This window comes from Mobula hypostoma, chromosome 5 (assembly GCF_963921235.1).
Source record: "Mobula hypostoma chromosome 5, sMobHyp1.1, whole genome shotgun sequence".
In the NCBI taxonomy this organism is placed as follows: domain Eukaryota; kingdom Metazoa; phylum Chordata; class Chondrichthyes; order Myliobatiformes; family Myliobatidae; genus Mobula; species Mobula hypostoma.
In genome coordinates this window covers 103,843,269-103,861,043 of record NC_086101.1, presented here as the reverse complement: position 1 = coordinate 103,861,043, position 17,775 = coordinate 103,843,269, and the positions used below count along the sequence as shown (strand labels likewise).

General features: G+C 46.9%; 1 protein-coding gene across 1 annotated transcript in view; it reads right to left on the bottom strand.

The window, feature by feature from the left end:
* LOC134346239 (uncharacterized) overlaps nt 1-17,518 on the bottom strand; it is a 122,838-nt gene extending 105,320 nt beyond the window's left edge. Inside the window, exons 1-2 of the mRNA XM_063047560.1 lie at nt 17,261-17,518; nt 9,854-9,910 (exon numbers count right to left, since the gene is read on the bottom strand). Of these exons, the coding sequence (XP_062903630.1) occupies nt 9,854-9,884 (31 nt within the window). The 5' untranslated portion in view covers nt 9,885-9,910; nt 17,261-17,518. The remainder of the gene's footprint in view (nt 1-9,853; nt 9,911-17,260) is intronic.
* Between the last annotated feature and the right edge of the window lie 257 nt (nt 17,519-17,775).

Genomic DNA, 17,775 nt, shown 5'->3' with positions numbered 1-17,775 from the left:
TCAATTCCCTCATCCAAGTCATTAATATATATTGTAAACAACTGGGGTCCCAGCACTGAGCCTTGCGGTACCCCACTAGTCACCGCCTGCCATTCTGAAAAGGTCCCGTTTATTCCCACTCTTTGCTTCCTGTCTGCTAACCAATTCTCTATCCACATCAATACCTTACCCCCAATACGGTGTGCTTTAAGTTTGCACACTAATCTCCTGTGTGGGACCTTGTCAAAAGCCTTTTGAAAATCCAAATATACCACCTCCACTGGTTCTCCCCTATCCACTCTACTAATTACATCCTCAAAAAATTCTATGAGATTCCTCAGACATGATTTTCCTTTCACAAATCCATGCTGACTTTGTCCAATAATTTCACCGCTTTCCAAATGTGCTGTTATCACATCCTTGATAACTCACTCCAGCAGTTTCCCCACCACCGACGTTAGGCTAACCGGTCTATAATTCCCCGGTTTCTCTCTCCCTCCTTTTTTAAAAAGTGGGGTTACATTAGCCACCCTCCAATCCTCAGGAACCAGTCCAGAATCTAACGAGTTTTGAAAAATTATCACTAATGCATCCACTATTTCTTGGGCTACTTCCTTAAGCACTCTGGGATGCAGACCATCTGGCCCTGGGGATTATCTGCCTTCAATCCCTTCAATTTACCTAACACCACTTCCCTACTAACATGTATTTCACTCAGTTCCTCCATCCCACTGGACCCTCTGTCCGCTACTATTTCAGTGATATTCAGGAGTTCCAGGGAGGTAGTCACCCCAAGGCTTCAGGAGACAGATAAATGAAGAGGGAAGGGAGAACATCAGATGGTGAAGAACACCCCTGTGGGTTGTCCCTCTCAAAAACAAGTACTCCATTTTGAGAATTGTTGTGGGGGAGGGGGGAACCTACCTGGCTGTGCCTCTGGCACTGAGTCTGGCCCTGTGGGTCAGAAGGGCAGGGGACTAAAGAGGATGACAGCAGTGATGGAGGACTCTATAGTCAGGGGGACAGACAGGTGATTCTGTGGATGCAAAAAGGAAACACGGATGGTAGTTTGCCTCCCAGGTGCCGGGGTCTGTGATGTTTCTGAACACGTCCACAATATCCTGAAAAGGAAGGGTGAGCAGCCAGAAGTCCTGGTACATATTGGTACCAATGACATAGGTAGAAAAAAGGAGGAGGTCCTGAAAAAAAGAAAACAGGAAGCTGAGAAGCTGGGCCTTAAAGGTAGTAATCTCAGGATTGCCGCCTGCTGCCTGCTGCCTGAGAAAGATTGCTGAAGAGATAACGGATGCATTGGTCATGATCTTTCAAGAATCACTTGATTCTGGAATGGTCCCAATGGACTGGAAGATTTCAGATGTCACTCCACTCTACAAGAAGAGAGGAAGACAAACAACGGAAATTATAGGCTAGTAAGCCGAACCTCAGAGGTTGGGAAAGTATTGGAGTCTATTATTAAGGATGAGGTTTCAGAGTAGTTGGAGACTAATGATAAAATAAGTCAAAGTCAGCATGGTTTCTGTAAAGGGAAATCTTGCCTGACAAATCTGTTAGAGTTCTTTCAGGAGGTAACAAGCAGGGTGGACAAAGGAGAGGTAGTGGATGTCATTTACTTGGATTTTCAGAAGGCGTTTGATAAGGTGTCACACGTGAGGCTGCTTAACAAGATAAAATTCTATGGTGTTACAGGAAAGATACTAGCATGGATAGAGGAATGGCTGACAGGCAGGAGGCAATGAGTGGGAATAAAAGGGCCTTTTCTATTTGGCTGCCAGTGACTAGTGGTGTTCCTCAGGGATCAGTATTGGGACCGCTACTTTTCACATTGTTTGTCAATGATTTGGATAGGGAATTGGTGGCTTTGTGGCAAAGTTTGTGGATGATATGAAGACAGGTGGAGGGGTAGGTAGTGCTAAGGAAGTCAAGTGATTGTAGCAGGACTTAGACAAATTGAAAGAATGGGCAAAAAAGTGGCATATGGAATAGTGCTGCGAAATGTGTGATAATGCATTTTGGTAAAGGGAACAATAGTGCAAACTATTATCTAAATTCAAACATCAGAGGTGCAAAGGGACTTAGGAGTCCTCGTGCAGGACTTCCAGATAATCCAAATACTATTCTTCTTAAAAAAACTGTCTCTCGCAAAAATGCCATCCCCTTCTCTCAATTCCTCCATCTCCGCCGCATCTGCTCTCAGGATGAGGCTTTTCATTCCAGGACGAGGGAGATGTCTTCCTTTTTTAAAGAAAGGCGCTTCCCTTACTCCACCATCAACTGTGCTCTCAAACGCATCTCCCCCATTTCACGCACATCTGCTCTCACTCCATCCTCCCGCCACTCCACCAGGAATAGGGTTCCCCTGGTCCTCACCTACCACCCCACCAGCCTCCGGATCCAACATATTATTCTCCGTAACTTCCGCCACCTCCAATGGGATCCCGCCACTAAGCACATCTTTCCCTCCCCCCGCTCTCTGCATTCCGCAGGGATTGCTCCCTACGCGACTCCCTTGTCCACTCGTCCCCCCCATCCCTCCCCACTGATCTCCCTCCTGGCACTTATCCTTGTAAGCGGAACAAATGCTACACATGCTCTTACACTTCCTCCCTTACCACCATGCAGGGCCCCAGACAGTCCTTCCAGGTGAGGCGACACTTCACCTGTGAGTCGGCTGGGGTGATATACTGCGTCCGGTGCTCCCGATGTGGCCTTCTATATATTGGCGAGACCCGACGCAGACTGGGAGACCACTTTGCTGAACACCTACGCTCTGTACGCCAGAGAAAGCAGGATCTCCCAGTGGCCACACATTTTAATTCCACATCCCATTCCCATTCTGATATGTCTATCCACGGCCTCCTCTACTGTAAAGATGAAGCCGCACTCAGGTTGGAGGAACAACACCTTATATTCCATCTGGGTAGCCTCCAACCTGATGGCATGAACATCGACTTCTCTAATTTCCGCTAATGCCCCACCTCCCCCTCGTACCCCATCCTTTATTTATTTTTAAACACACATTCTTTCTCTCACTCTCCTTTTTCTCCCTCTGTCCCTCTGACTATACCCCTTGCCCGTCCTCTGGGTCCCCCCCCCTTGTCTTTCTCCCCAGACCTCCTGTCCCATGATCCTCTCATATCCCCTTTGCCAATCACCTGTCCAGCTCTTGGCTCCATCCCTCCCCCTCCTGTCTTCTCCTATCATTTTGGATCTCCCCCTCCCCCTCCCACTTTCAAATCTCTCACTGACTCTTCCTTCAGTTAGTCCTGACGAAGGGTCTCGGCCCGAAACGTTGACTGTACCTCTTCCTAGAGATGCTGCCTGGCCTGTTGCATTCACCAGCAACTTTTGTGTGTGTTGCTTGAATTTCCTTCACCTGGCTAGTAGTCTCTTAAATTTCACTAGTGTATCTGCCTCCACCACTGACTCAGGCAGTGCATTCCACGCACTAACCACTGAGTAAAAAAAAAAACCTTCCTCTAATATCCCCCTTGAACTTCCCACCCCTTACCTTAAAGCCATGTCCTCTTGTATTGAGCAGTGGTGCCCTGGGGAAGAGGTGCTGGCTGTCCACTCTATCTATTCCTCTGAATATTTTGTATACCTCTCATGTCTCCTCTCATCCTCCTTCTCACCAAAGAGTAAAGCCCTAGCTCCCTTAATCGCTGATCATAATCCATACTCTCTAAACCAGGCAGCATCCTGGTAAATCTCCTCTGTACCCTTTCCAATGCTTTCACATCCTTCCTATAGTGAGGCGACCGGAACTGGACACAGTTCTCCAAGTGTGGCCTAACCAGAGTTTTATAGAGCTGCATCATTACATCGCGACTCTTAAACTCTATCCCTCGACTTATGAAAGCTAACACCCCATAAGCTTTCTAAACTACCCTATCCACCTGTGAGGCAGCTTTCAGGTATCTGTGGACATGTACCCCCAGATCCCTCTGCTCCTCTGCACTACCAAGTATCCTGCCATTTACTTTGTACTCTGCCTTGGAGTTTATCCTTCCAAAGTGTACCACCTCCCACTTCTCCGGGTTGAACTCCATCTGCCACTTCTCAGCCCACTTCTGCAACCTATCAACATCTCTCTGCAATCTTCCACAATCCTCTACAACACCACCAACCTTTGTGTCGTCTGCAAACTTGCCAACCCCCCCCTTCTACCCCCACATACAGATCGTTAATAAAAATCACAAAAAGTAGAGGTCCCAGAACCAATCTTTGTGGGACCCCACTAGTCACAACCCTCCAATCCGAATGTACTCCCTCCACCACGACCCTCTGCCTTCTGCAGGCAAGTAAATTCTGAATCCATCTGGCCAAACTTCCCTGGATCCCATGCCTTCTGACTTTCTGAATAAGCCTACTGTGTGTCACCTTATCAAATGCCTTACTAAAATCCATATAGATCACATCCACTGCACTACCCTCATCTACATGCCTGGTCACCTCCTCAAAGAACTCTATCAGGCTTGTTAGACATGATCTGCCCTTCACAAAGCCATGCTGACTGTCCCTGATCAGACCATAATTCTCTAAATGCCAATAAATCATATCTCTAAGAATCTTTTCCAACAGCTTTCCCACCACAGACGTAAGGCTCACTGGTCTATAATTACCCAGACTATCACTACTACCTTTTTTGAACAAGGGGACAACATTCGTCTCCCTCCAATCCTCTGGTACCATTCCCATAGACAATAAAGATCCTAGCCAGAGGCTGAGCAATCTCTTCCCTCACCTCGTGGAGCAGCCTGGGGAATATTCTGTCAGGCCCCAGGGACTTATCCGTCCTAACGTATTTTAACAACTCCAACACCTCCTCTCCCTTAATATCAACATGCTCCAGAACATCAACCTCACTCATATTGTCCTCACCGTCATCAAGTTCCCTCTCATTGGTAAATACCAAAGAGAAGTATTCATTGAGGACCTCGCTCACTTCCACAGCCTCTAAGCACATCTTCCCACCTTTATCTCTAATTGGTCCTACCTTCACTCCTGTCATCATTGTGTTCTTCACATAATTGAAGAATGCCTTGGGGTTTTCCTTTACCCTACATGCTAAGGCCTTCTCATGCCCCCTTCTCAGCCCCTTCTTAAGCTCCTTTTTTGCTACCCTATATTCCTCAATAGACCCATCTGATCCTTGCTTCTTAAACCTCATGTATGCTGCCTTCTTCCACCTGACTAGATTTTCCACCTCACTTGTCATCCTACCATTCTTTATCTTCCTCACTGGGACAAATTTATCCCTAACGCCCTGCAAGAGATCTCTAAACATCGACCCCATGTCCATAGTACATTTCCCTGCAAAAACATAATCCGTATTCACACCCGCAAGTTCTAGTCTTATAGCCTCATAATTTGCCCTTCCCCAATTAAAAATTTTCCTGTCCTCTCTGATTCTATCCTTTTCCATGATAATGCTGAAGGCCAGGGAGCGGTGGTCACTGTCCCCCAGATGTTCACCCACTGAGAGATCTGTAACCTGACCTGGTTCATTACTTAATACTAGATCTAGTATGGCATTCTCCCTAGTCGGCCTGTCAACTTCACCTCCCTAATTCTGGCCTCGCTAGCACATGGCACAGGTACCATTCCTGAGATCACAACCCTGGAGGTCCTATCCCTGACCTTAGCACCCAATTCCCTGAACTCATTTTGCAAAACTTCATCACTCTTCCTACCTGTATCATTGGACCCTGCTCTGGCTGTTCACCCTCCCGTTTAAGCACCCTGAGGGCCCAGACACTGGCACCTGGGGGGCTGACTTGCCTCTGTTCTCAATATATCCACTTCAGTCTTCTCCCTAGGAGCCCATTTAACTTTCACCACGGGCTTTGGAGACGGCTCCATCAACTGAGGTCATGTTTCCTATTAGTCCACTTTAACTGCTGCTTCCTAAATCTCCCCCGATCCCTAGGTCAATCTCAGCAACATTCTCAGAGAGAGACATGGCACAGACAGGTCCTTCAGCCTAACTCATCCACGGCAACTGTGTTTAACAGTAAGCTAGTCCCATCGGCCTGTGTTTGACCATAGTCCTCCACTTGTGGTGATGTGTGTCCCACTGGCCTGCGTTTGACCATATCCCTCCACCCGTGGTGAGTGTATTTACCATTGGCCTGTGTTTGACCATAGCTCTCCACCCGTGGTGACTATGTTTACCATTGGCCTGCGTTTGACTGTAGCCCTCCACCCGTGGTGACTGTGTTTACCATTGGCCTGTGTTTGACCATAGCCCTCTACACATGGTGACTGTGTTTACCGGAAAGCTAGTCCCATCGGCATGCATTTGACCATAGCCTTCCACCCATGGCGACTGCGTTTACCAAAAAGCTAGTCCCATCGGCCTGCGTCTGACCATAGCCTTCCACCTGTGGTGACTGTGTTTACCAGCAAGCTAGTCCCATCGGCCTGCGTTTGACCATAGCCCTCCACCCGTGGCGACTGTGTTTAACAGCAAGTGAGTCTCATCGGTCTGTGTTTGACTATAGCCCTCTACCTGTGGTGACTGTGTTTACCATCAGCCTGCGTTTGACCATAGCCCTCTACCCGTGGTGACTGTGTTTACCATCGGCCTGCGTTTGACCATAGCCCTCTACCCGTGGTGATTGTGTTTACCATCGGCCTGCGTTTGACCATAACCCTCTACCCGTGGTGACTGTGTTTACCATCGGCCTGCGTTTGACCACAACCCTCTACCCGTGTACATATTGAGATGGCTTTTAAATATTATTAATGTCTCTGGCTCAACCACTGTTTCTAACAGCTCATTCGAAATACTCACCAGCCTTTGTGTGAGAATGCTGCCCATGATTTCCTTTTAGATCTCTTGCCCCTGATCTTAAACTGATGCCCTCATTTTTAGTGCCCTCTCTCAGGGAAATTTACTATATTCTTTCACCTTGTCTATGCTCTGCGTGATCCTCTGTCTGTCAGGTTACCAACTTTCCAGGGAACAAAGTTCTAAACTACAAGGTGAAAGAGAATCCTGAGGAATTTTACAGATATCTTAAGAGCAAAAGAATTTCAAGTGACAAAGCTGGTCCACTGGAAGATCCGAACAGTAATCCATGGGTGATGCCAAAAGAGATGGGGGAGAGCTTAAATAGATTATTTTTTCATCTGTATTTACTCAGGAGACAGACACAGTCTGTCGAAGTGAGGCAAAGCAGCAGCGAGGTCCTATGAGAGAACAGAACTGTGTGCCGTACTCCAGACATGGCCTGACCAGAGTTTTATAAAGTTGCAACATAACCTCTTGACTTTTGAACTCAAAGCCTCGACTAGTACAAACAAGCATTCTATAAGCCTTCTTAACCACCTCATTGACCCGTGTAGCAGCTTTCATGGAGCTATGACCTTGGACCCAAAAATCCCTTTGCTCAGCCACTGTTAAGGATCTTGCCCATATTTGCCCTACCAAGGCGCAACACCTCACGTTTAGCTGGGTTAAGCTCTACCTGCTATTTCTCTGCCCATATCTGCAACGGATCTATATCATGCTGTATTCCTTGCCAGTCCTCAATGCTAACTATAACTCCACCAATCTTGATACCATATGCAAACTTATTAACCCACCCATCTCCTTTTTTATCCAGGTCATCGCAAACAGCAGAGGTCCCAGCACAGGTCCCTGCAGAACTCTACTCATTATAGCCCTCCAGCTCAAATAAGTCCCTTCAACCACTATCCTCTGACTTCTATGCGTGAGCCAGTTCCAAAACCACGCAGCCAATTCACCACGGACATGATGCATCATAATTTTTTTGGATTAGTTCCCATAAAGGACTTTGTCAAATGCTAGACTAAAATCCAAGTAGATAAGATCCCCCGCTCTACCCTCATCAATTTCTCTCTTCACCTTGTCAAAAAAACTCAATCAAGTTGGTTCTCACTGCCTCGTAGAGCAGCTAGCATGATCAAAGACCCCACCTACCTCAAAGATTCTCTCTTCTCGCCCCTCCTGTTGGGCAGAAGACAGAAAAGTCTGAAAGCATGTATCCAGCAGACTCAAGAACAGCTTCTAATCCACTACTATAAGACTCTTGACCAGACCTCCAGAATGATAAGATGCATTCTTTCTCTCTTTTTAAATCTTTTTATTAATTTTTCCAAGATTATAAACAAAATAACAATGTTGATACAAAGAGAATGGAATAATCTTATTGTTAATAAACATATACAGAAAAGATTTCAGATAACACAAGTATAGTAGACTTCCAAACTCATGATGTAATTAATCATAGAAAAAAAGTAATAAAAAGAAAAAAAATAAGAACCCTTCCCCCCCAAAAAAAACAAAAAAAAACTAAATACTAAACCCAAAAGAGCAAACGGAACAAAACAAGGCTAGACCAATATCTTAAATCAAACAGGTTCAGTAATGTCGTCAACTCCACTCCTCCATTCATATATTTAAAGTTAATACGAAGGATTCGGAAAGGTCAAATTACATCTTATGAAAATGTTGAATAAATGGTTTCCAAGTCTCTTCAAATTTAACCGAAGGATGAAGAATATCACTTCTAATTTTTTCTAAATTTAAACATAATATAGTTTGGGGAAACCATTGGAATGTAGTAGGAGGATTGGTCTCCTTCCAGTTCAATAAAATAGATCTTCTGGCCATTAAAGTAACAAATGCAATCATCCGACAGGCTGCAGAAGATGAAGATCTATGTTCTACCGTTGGCAATCCAAAAATTGCTGTAATAGAATGGGGTTAAGATGCACTCTTAACCCCACAATTTGCCTCATTATGGCCTTGCACCTCATTGTCTACTTGCACTGAACTTTCTCTGTAGCTGTTACACTTTTTTTAAAGATTATTCTGCATTCAGTTATTGTTTTGCCTTGTTCTACCTCAATGCACCTTAGTACATGTGAAAACAGTAAGCCAATTTCAATTCACCAATATCATACATAACAAAGTAAGGTGACAATGCCCTTTGAATTGAAGTCAACAGTTAACCTCCTGAATTAACTGTAGAGCATGACAAGACCCCACAGGGATCCACTGATCAGTGTGCAAGTGCAGGAGTTGTGTAGAAACAAATTATTTGTGCACAGCAGGTTCTCACCAGAGCACTTGTTTTGTGGGATTGGTTGAAATATCGATCCCTGGATATGGGGCAGACTTCATCAGAGTAGCAGCTTCTGTGAAGTAGTAGGTCTGCAGTATACCCTCCCCAAAAGTACATAGTCCCTCACAGTATGTACTCCCACAGTGGGGAGAGAGCACCCTTTGCCTGACGCCGGAAGTGTGTGTTGGACAGTGTGAAGGAAGTTTCACTCTTTGTCTGACCACAGGAGTGTGTGATGGGACAGGATACAGGGAACTACACTCTGTGCCCAGGGAGTGTATGATGGGATGGTCTACAGGGAGCTACACGCTGTACCCAGGGAGTGTGTGATGGGACGGTATACAGGGAGCTACACGCTGTACCCAGGGAGTGTGTGATGGGACAGTATACAGGGATCTACACTCTGTACCCAGGGACTGTGTGATGGGACGGTATACATGGAGCTACACACTGTGCCCAGGGACTGTATGATGGGATGGTATACAGGGAGCTACACTCTGTGCCCTTGACTGTGTGATGGCACAGTATACCGTGAGCTACACTCTGTGCCCAGGGTGTGTGTGATGGGAGGGTATACAGGGAGCTACACTCTGTGCTGAGGGAGCGTGTGATGGGACGGTATACCGTGAGCTACACTCTGTGCCCAGGGTGTGTATGATCTCTCAGCCTGGTCAATACCACAATTCCTGACACAGTCACCACTCAGTATAAAATCCCTGATGTAAACAGGAAGGACTCTCTATTTGCCGGTCACTTACTCTCGGTGATGTATTCCTCTTCAAAAGGCATGGGCTTCACCAAAGGGGCTGCCACTGCTGTAGAGGAAGCAAGGTGTTCATTTGAAAGTTCAAAGTAAATTTATTATCAAAGTGTGTATATCTCACCGCATAGAACCCTGAGATTCATTTTCTTGCAGGGAAAAATAGATGCACAATAGAATTGATGAAAAAACATGCACAAATAAAGACTGATAATATGCAGAGGACAAAGTTTGCAAATGGAAAATAGTGGAAACATGAAGTATAAAGATCCTGGCGGCTGTATAATCAGTTCGGTGTTGTGACGATTGACGTTCTCCCTGGTTCAGAAGCCTGATGCTTATCGGTGATGACTGTTTCTGAATATGGTGATATGGGACCCCAGGCTCTTGTACCTCCCGCCCGACGGGAACAGTGAGAAGAGACCATGGGTGATAACAGCAACAAAAAAACAACAGCTAAAGTTGTTCCTTTTTCCCTCCCTCCTACCTGCCCACCCCTCACCCACCCACCCTCAGGGTGTTTGACTCCTCAATCCATTTCAACATTCATCAGTATCCGTAATGACCATTTTCCAGCAGGATCCTATTGCCCAGAATTTTATCACTCTTTTTTCGGAATGAAGATCCCACTATTCTTTGGCAGAGAAATCTCTGCACCACTCTCACCTCAATTCCAACAGCTCTGCCCTTACTCCAGTGACCCAACAGTCCTCAGACAAGAAGGGACTAAACTTCCAACTCTTCAATCTCTTGAGGAATATTGCCCATGAGACATAGGAGCAGAATAAGGCCATTCAGCCCACTGAGTCATGCTGTGCCGTTCGATCAAGGCAGATTGATTTTCCTTGTCAACTTTATTCTCCTGTCTTCTCCCCATAACCCTTGACACCCTTACTAATCAATAACTTATCAACGTATACTGTACACCCAATGACATGGCCTCCACGTCCATGAATTCCACAGATTCACTACTCTTTAGCTAAATCAATATCTCTTCATTTCTGTTCTAAAGGGATTCCTTTCTATACTGAGATTGGGCCCTCTGGTCCTAGACTCTTGCACTACTGAAAAGATCCTCCACACATCCACCCTATCTAGGCCTTTCAATAGGACTAACTGAAAGAAGACATAGTAGAGATTTGAAAGTGGGAGGGGGAGGGGGAGATCCGAAATGATAGGAGAAGACTGGAGGAGGAGGGATGGAGCCAAGAGCTGGAAAGTTGATTGGCAAAAGGGATACAGAGCTGGAGAAGGGGGAGGATCATGGGACAGGAAGCCAAGGGAGAAAGAAAGGGGGAGGGGAGCCCAGAGGAAGATGGAGAGCAGGCAAGGAGTGATTGTGAGAGGGACAGAGAGAGAAGGAAAAAAAAGGGAGGGAATAAAAATAAATAAATAATGGATGGGGTACGAAGGGGAGGAGGGGCATTAACAGAAGTTAGAGAAGTCAATGTTCATGCCATCAGGTTGGAGGCTACCCAGATGGAATATGAAGTGTTGCTCCTCCAACCTGAGTGTGGCTTCATCTTGACAGTAGAGGAGGCCGTGGATAGACATATCAGAATGGGAATGGGATTTGGATTAAAATGTGTGGCCACTGGGAGATCCTGCTTTCTCTGGCAGACAGAGCATAGGTGTTCAGTGAAATGGTCTCCCAGTCTGCGTCGGGTCTCGCCAATATATAGAAGGCTACACCGGGAGCACCGGATGCAGTATATCACCCTAAGTGTCACCTCACCTGGTCTGGGGCCCTGAATGGTGGTGAGGGAGGGAGTGTAAGGGCATGTGTAGCACTTGTTCTGCTTACAAGGATAAGTGCTGGGTGGGAGATCGGTGGGAAGGGATGGGGGGGACGAATGGACAAGGGAGTCGACCCCTGTGGAAAGCAGAGGCGGGGGGAGGGAAAGATGTGCTTGGTGGTGGGATCCTGTTGGAGGTGGCGGAAGTTATGGAGAATTTTATGTTGGACCAGGAGGCTGGTGGGGTGGTAGGTGAGGACAAGGGGAACCCTATCCCTAGTGTAGTGGCGGGAGGATGGGGTGAGAGCAGATGTGCGTGAAATGGGAGAGATGTGTTAGAGCGCAGAGTTGATGGTGGAGGTAGGGAAGCTCCTTTCTTTAAAAAAGGAAGACATCGCCTTTGTCCTGGACAAAGCGGAGATGAAGGAATTGCGAGAAGGGTATGGCATTTTTGCAAGAGACAGGGTGAGAACAGGAATAGTCCAGGTAGCTGTGAGAATCCGTAGGCTTGCAGTAGACATCAGTAGATAGGCTGTCTCCAGAGATAGAGACAGAAAGATCAAGAAAGGGGAGGAAGGTGTCCGAAATGGACCAGGTAAATTTGAGGGCAGGGTGAAAGTCGGAGGTAAAGTTAATGAAGTCAACGAGCTCAGCATGCGTGCAGGAAGCAGCGCCAATGCAGTCGTCGATGTAGCGAAGGAAAAGTGGGGGACAGATACCAGAATAGGTTTAGAACATAGATTGTTCCACAAAGCCAACAAAAAGGCAGGCATAGCTAGGACCCATACGGGTGCCCATGGCTACACCTTTAGTTTGGAGGAAGTGGGAGGAGCCAAAGGAGAAATTATTAAGAGTAAGGACTAATTCCGCTGGACGGAGGAGAGTGGCGGTAGAGGGGAACTGGTTAGGTCTGGAATCCAAACAAAAGCGGGGAGCTTTGAGACCTTCCTGGTGGGGGATGGAGGTATATAGGGACTGGCATCCATGGTGAAAATAAGGCGGTGGGGGCCAGGGAACTTAAAATCATTGAAAAAATCCGGAGCGTGAGAAGTGTCATAAATATAGGTAGGAAGGGATTGAACAAGGGGGGATAAAACAGTGTCGAGCTTTGCAGAAATGAGTTCGGTGGGGCAGGAGCAAGCTGAGACAATGGGTCCACCTGGACAGGCAGGTTTGTGGATCTTGGGTAGGAGGTTGAAACGGGGGGTGCGGGGTGTGGGAACTATGAGGTTGATGGCAGTGGATGGGAGATCCCCAGAGCTAATAAGGTCAATGATGGTGTGGGAGACAATGGCCTGGTGCTCCTTAGTGGGGTCATGATCGAGGGGGAAATAAGGGGTATCCGCGAGTTGTCGCTGTGCCTCGGCAAAGTAGAGGTCAGTGCGCCAGACTACAACAGCGGCGGGTTTTATAGTAAGGTTAGGATTAGTGCGGAGGGAGTGGAGAGCAGAGCGTTCGGAAGGAGTGAGGTTGGAATGGGGACAAGGTGCGGTGAGGTCGAGACGGTTGATGTCGCGTCGGCAGTTAGCGATAAAGAGATCCAGAGCAGGCAGAAGACCAGAGCGGGGTGTCCAGGAAGAGGTGGAGGGTTGAAAACAGGAGGAGTCATCGGTTGGGGTGGGAGAGTCCTTGCGGAAGAAGTAGGCTCGGAGAGAGCGGAAGTGGAGTTCCCCGTCATGGCGAACGCGGAGCTCGCTGAGCTGTGGGCGAAGGGGGACAAAAGTAAGACCCTTATTGAGGACAGAGCGTTCTTACTAGCTCCTCTTTCAGTTAGTCCTGACGAAGGGTCTCGGCCCGAAACGTCGACTGTACTTCTTCCTATAGATGCTGCCTGGCCTGCTGCGATTCACCAGCATTTTGTGTGTGTTGCTTGAATTTCCAGCATTTGCAGATTTCCTCATGTAGGCCTTTCAATAGTTGGTAGGTTTCAATGAACTCCTCCCTCCCACCCCCCATTCTTCCTAGCTCTAGCGAGTACAGGTCCAGAGTTACAAGCTAACATGCCTCAGCCCTAGCCCTCCCATCCTCCCTACAAGCAACTGACACCCACAGCTGCCCAAAGCCCCGATAATGCTGTTTGGACCCCCATTAGTTCGGAATGGGAGCACCGGTCGCCGGCACTGCGGCTATGGCCGGGCCCCTGACGGTGGACTTGTTACTTAATCAGGAGCCAGGAATATCCCGTTTCACTGAGAAACTTTCCTGAGTAACATACACAAACTGCCGGAGGAACAAAGCAGGTTAGGCAGCATCTATGGAATGGAATATACTTCCCCGGCCGAGGCCCTTCATCAGTTTTGGTCCAAAACAACACTTTGTATGTTTTGCTCTGGATTTCCAGCATCTAGGGCACCGAAAACCCGAAACCCAAGAGGCAGACCACTCGCTGAAGTTTACATCGCACCCACCTCCTTCGGTACCCACTTATTTTCGAAAGAGATCACATTAGAAGATCACATTAGAGATCACATTAGCCAGTTTCGGAACCGAGCTCCCACCTGAGTCTCGCCCAGAGGGGAGACTCTTTCTTACCTAGAGGGGGGCTGAAGACGAAGTTGAACAAGACGAGAATGGGAAGGGGACCGGTGGCCCAAGCCGAAGGATTAAACATTGCCCCTTGCCCGTCCCGATTTGAAAAGAAAGCGGAATTCTGAGAATGGGTGGTCTTGATCTTACCCACGCCCCTGCCTTCTCCCAAAGATTTGGCTAAACTGTGTTGGTGGGATCGCTGGGCATCTCACAATGGGACAGGAAACGTCACAAGGCCGTCTCCAGGGGGGAGCAACTATACGTCACCTAACTTTTCACAAAACAAACTTTTGTCTATTTGACGTCACCCCGACGCCTCGTAGCTTTTTTTCCCCTCTGTTCTGACACGGGAATGCCCTCTTACCCCCAAAGTCGAGTCCTGAAAAGGGTCTCGGCCGAAAACGTCGACTATCTATTCATTTCCATAGCTGCTACATGACCTGCTGCATTCCTCCAACATTGTGTGTGTGTTACTTTGGATTTCCAGCATCTGTTGGAAATTTCTGGCGTTTATCGCTCTGCTAAACCATGGAATTAACTGCAGATGATAAGGCATCTGGAATAAAAATCAAACTACTGGCATAGAAGAGGGCGCCCGTTTCCGAACCGAAGCGGAATTCTGAAAATGGGTGGTCTTGACCTTACCCACGCCCTCTTCTAACGTGATCCCTTTCGAAAACCTTTGTGTCGTCTGCAAACTTGCCAACACACCCTTTTACCCCCACATCCAGGTCGTTAATAAAAATCACGAAAAGTAGAGGTCCCAGAACAGATGCTTGTGGGACGCCACTAGTCACAATCCTCCAATCCGAAAGTACTCCCTCCACCACGACCCTCTGCCTTCTGCAGGCAAGCCAATTCTGAATCCACCTGGCCAAACTTCCCTGGATCCCATGCCTTCTGACTTTCTGAATAAGCCTACCGTCTGGAACCTTGTCAAATGCCTTACTAAAATCCATATAGATCACATCCACTGCACTACCCTCATCTATATGCCTGGTCACTTCCTCAAAGAACTCTATCAGGCTTGTTAGACACGATCTGCCCTTCACAAAGCCATGCTGGCTGTCCCTGATCAGACCATAATTCTCTAAATGCCCATAGATCCTATCTCTAAGAATCTTTTCCAACAGCTTTCCCACCACAGACGCAAGGCTCACTGGTCTACAATTACCCAGACTATCTCTACTACCTTTTTTGAACAAGGGGACAACATTCACCTCCCTCCAATCCGCTGGTACCATTCCCGTGGATGAGGACATAAAGATCCTAGCCAGAGGTTCAGCAATCTCTTCCCTTGCCTCGTGGAGCAGCCTGGGGAATATTCCATCAGGCCCCGGGGACTTATCCGTCCTAATGTATTTTAACAACTCCAACACCTCCTCTCCCTTAATATCAACATGCTCCAGAACATCAACCTCACTCATATTGTCCTCACCATCTTCAAGTTCCCTCTCATTGGTGAATACCAAAGAGAAGTATTCATTGAGGACCTCGCTCACTTCTACAGCCTCCAGGCACATCTTCCCGCCTTTATCTCTAATCGGTCCTACCTTCACTCCTGTCATCCTTTTTTTCTTCACATAATTGAAGAATGCCTTGGGGTTTTCCTTTACCCTATTCGCCAAGGCCTTCTCATGCTCCCTTCTTGCTCTTCTCAGCCTCTTAAGCTCCTTTCTTGCTTCCCTATATTCCCCAATAGATCCATCGCTGCCAAGAGATATTTGCAGCAGCAGAGGGTGTAGATTCAGCCATCTCCTTCATGAACACTAACCTTCCCACCATCAGGACAATTTCAAAAGCCAATGCCTAAAAGCGGCAGCACCTCTCATGAAGGACCATCACCACCCAGGACATGCCCTTTTCTCATTACTACCATCAGGGAAGAGGTACAATAGCCAGAAGACTCACTCAGCAGTTCAGGAACAGTTCTTCCCCTCTACCAGCAGATTTTTGAACAATGAACCCATGAATACCACCTATTTCACTTTTTAAAAAACATTATTTAGCTGTTTAAAAATATTTTGTTTGGTAATTTTTTTTATGCATTTCACTGCTACTGTCACAACACGTCAGTGATGATCCTGACTAGCTTTTAACTGTATCCCTGTGTGACAATAAAACAATACTTTTTAAAAATAAAAAATTACACTAGTGAATGGAATGACAAGACATTGTAATTATTTTCACTTTCTTCGTGTATTTATATCATGATTTTGTTTTTGAATCAGAACTCCCACACCTTGCTGCTCCAACGAGGGGCAGTCATCACCAGAATGGGAGTCAACAATCTGCCCTTCGTTGCCTGCACCTAAAACCACCCCTCAGACTGTCGCTATTTCTAATCTCCCGTCCATCTGACCACCACTACTACTCACCTGGATTCACCCATCACCACTCCCCAGTCTCTCCCACAATTCCCTCCTCTATCTGGATCTATCAATCACCATTCCACAATCCTCCCCTCTTCCCAGTGCAGGTGGTCTGGACCCCCGCTTCCCTCCAGATGCAGCCTGACCCGCTGAGCTCCTCCAGTAGTTTTTTATTTTTGCTCTAGAGGGCCCCCCTTTCTCCAGTTGTATACTGTATGATCAGTATTGACTGAATCTGCCCTTAGTCACACACTGTAATGCTTTGGCTGAGCTCCAAGCTTTGTAATTCTACAAGACATGGGAGCAGAATTAGGCTATCAGGCTCATCAAATCCTGCTCCACCACTCAATCATGACTATTATCCCTTTCAACCCCATTCTGCCTTCTCCCTGTAACCTTGGATGCTGCAACTAATCAAAAACCTATTCACCTGTGTTTTGAAATATACCCAATGACTTGGCCTCCACAGCCATCTGTGGCAATGAATTCCACAAATTCACCACCTTCTAGCTACAGAAATTCCTTGTTTTGAAGGGACGTCTTCTACCCTGGGGCCATGCCCCCCCCCCCCCCCGGTGCTAGACTAGACTCTTCCATTATTATTGGAAACAGCCTCTGTGTGTCTACTCTAAGCCTTTCAAGGATCGGTCTTCTATCAATCTCTCAATTCTATCTCCAGTCCTGCCTCCCCCCTCAATCTTTCCGCCCCAGCCAGTTACAACATGGTATGCTATCTAGACCCCTTCTTAGATGCTTCTTAGAACTTACCTCCTTAATCACAGGTATGTACTGCAGCTTCACTGAAACGTTGAACAACATCACACAGGTATTAAGAATGCTGCTGAGCTTCCTGCTTCTATTTTGGAAAAAAAGGGGAGGCACAGCAGCATGAAGGTTAGCACAATGCTTTACGGTACAGATGACGCAGGTTCATTCGCTGCTGCTGCCTGCAAGGAGTTTTGTGTTCTTCCTGTGTCTGTGTGGGTTTGCTCCCACAGTTCAAAGACGTACTGGTTGGTAGGTTAATTGGTCATTGTAAATGGTCCCGTGATTAGGCTAGGACTAAATCGGGGTGTTACTGAGTGGCTTGTCTTGCAGAGCCAGAATGGCCTATTCTGTGTTGCAGCTCTTAATTACAAAAAACAGGCCTTTTTTATTGCATTGAATTTACAGGAAGACATATATATAATAGCCACTTCATTAGGTACACATGCTTGTTAATGCAAATATCTAATCAGCCAATCATGTGGCAGCAACTTAATGCACAAACAAATGCAGACATG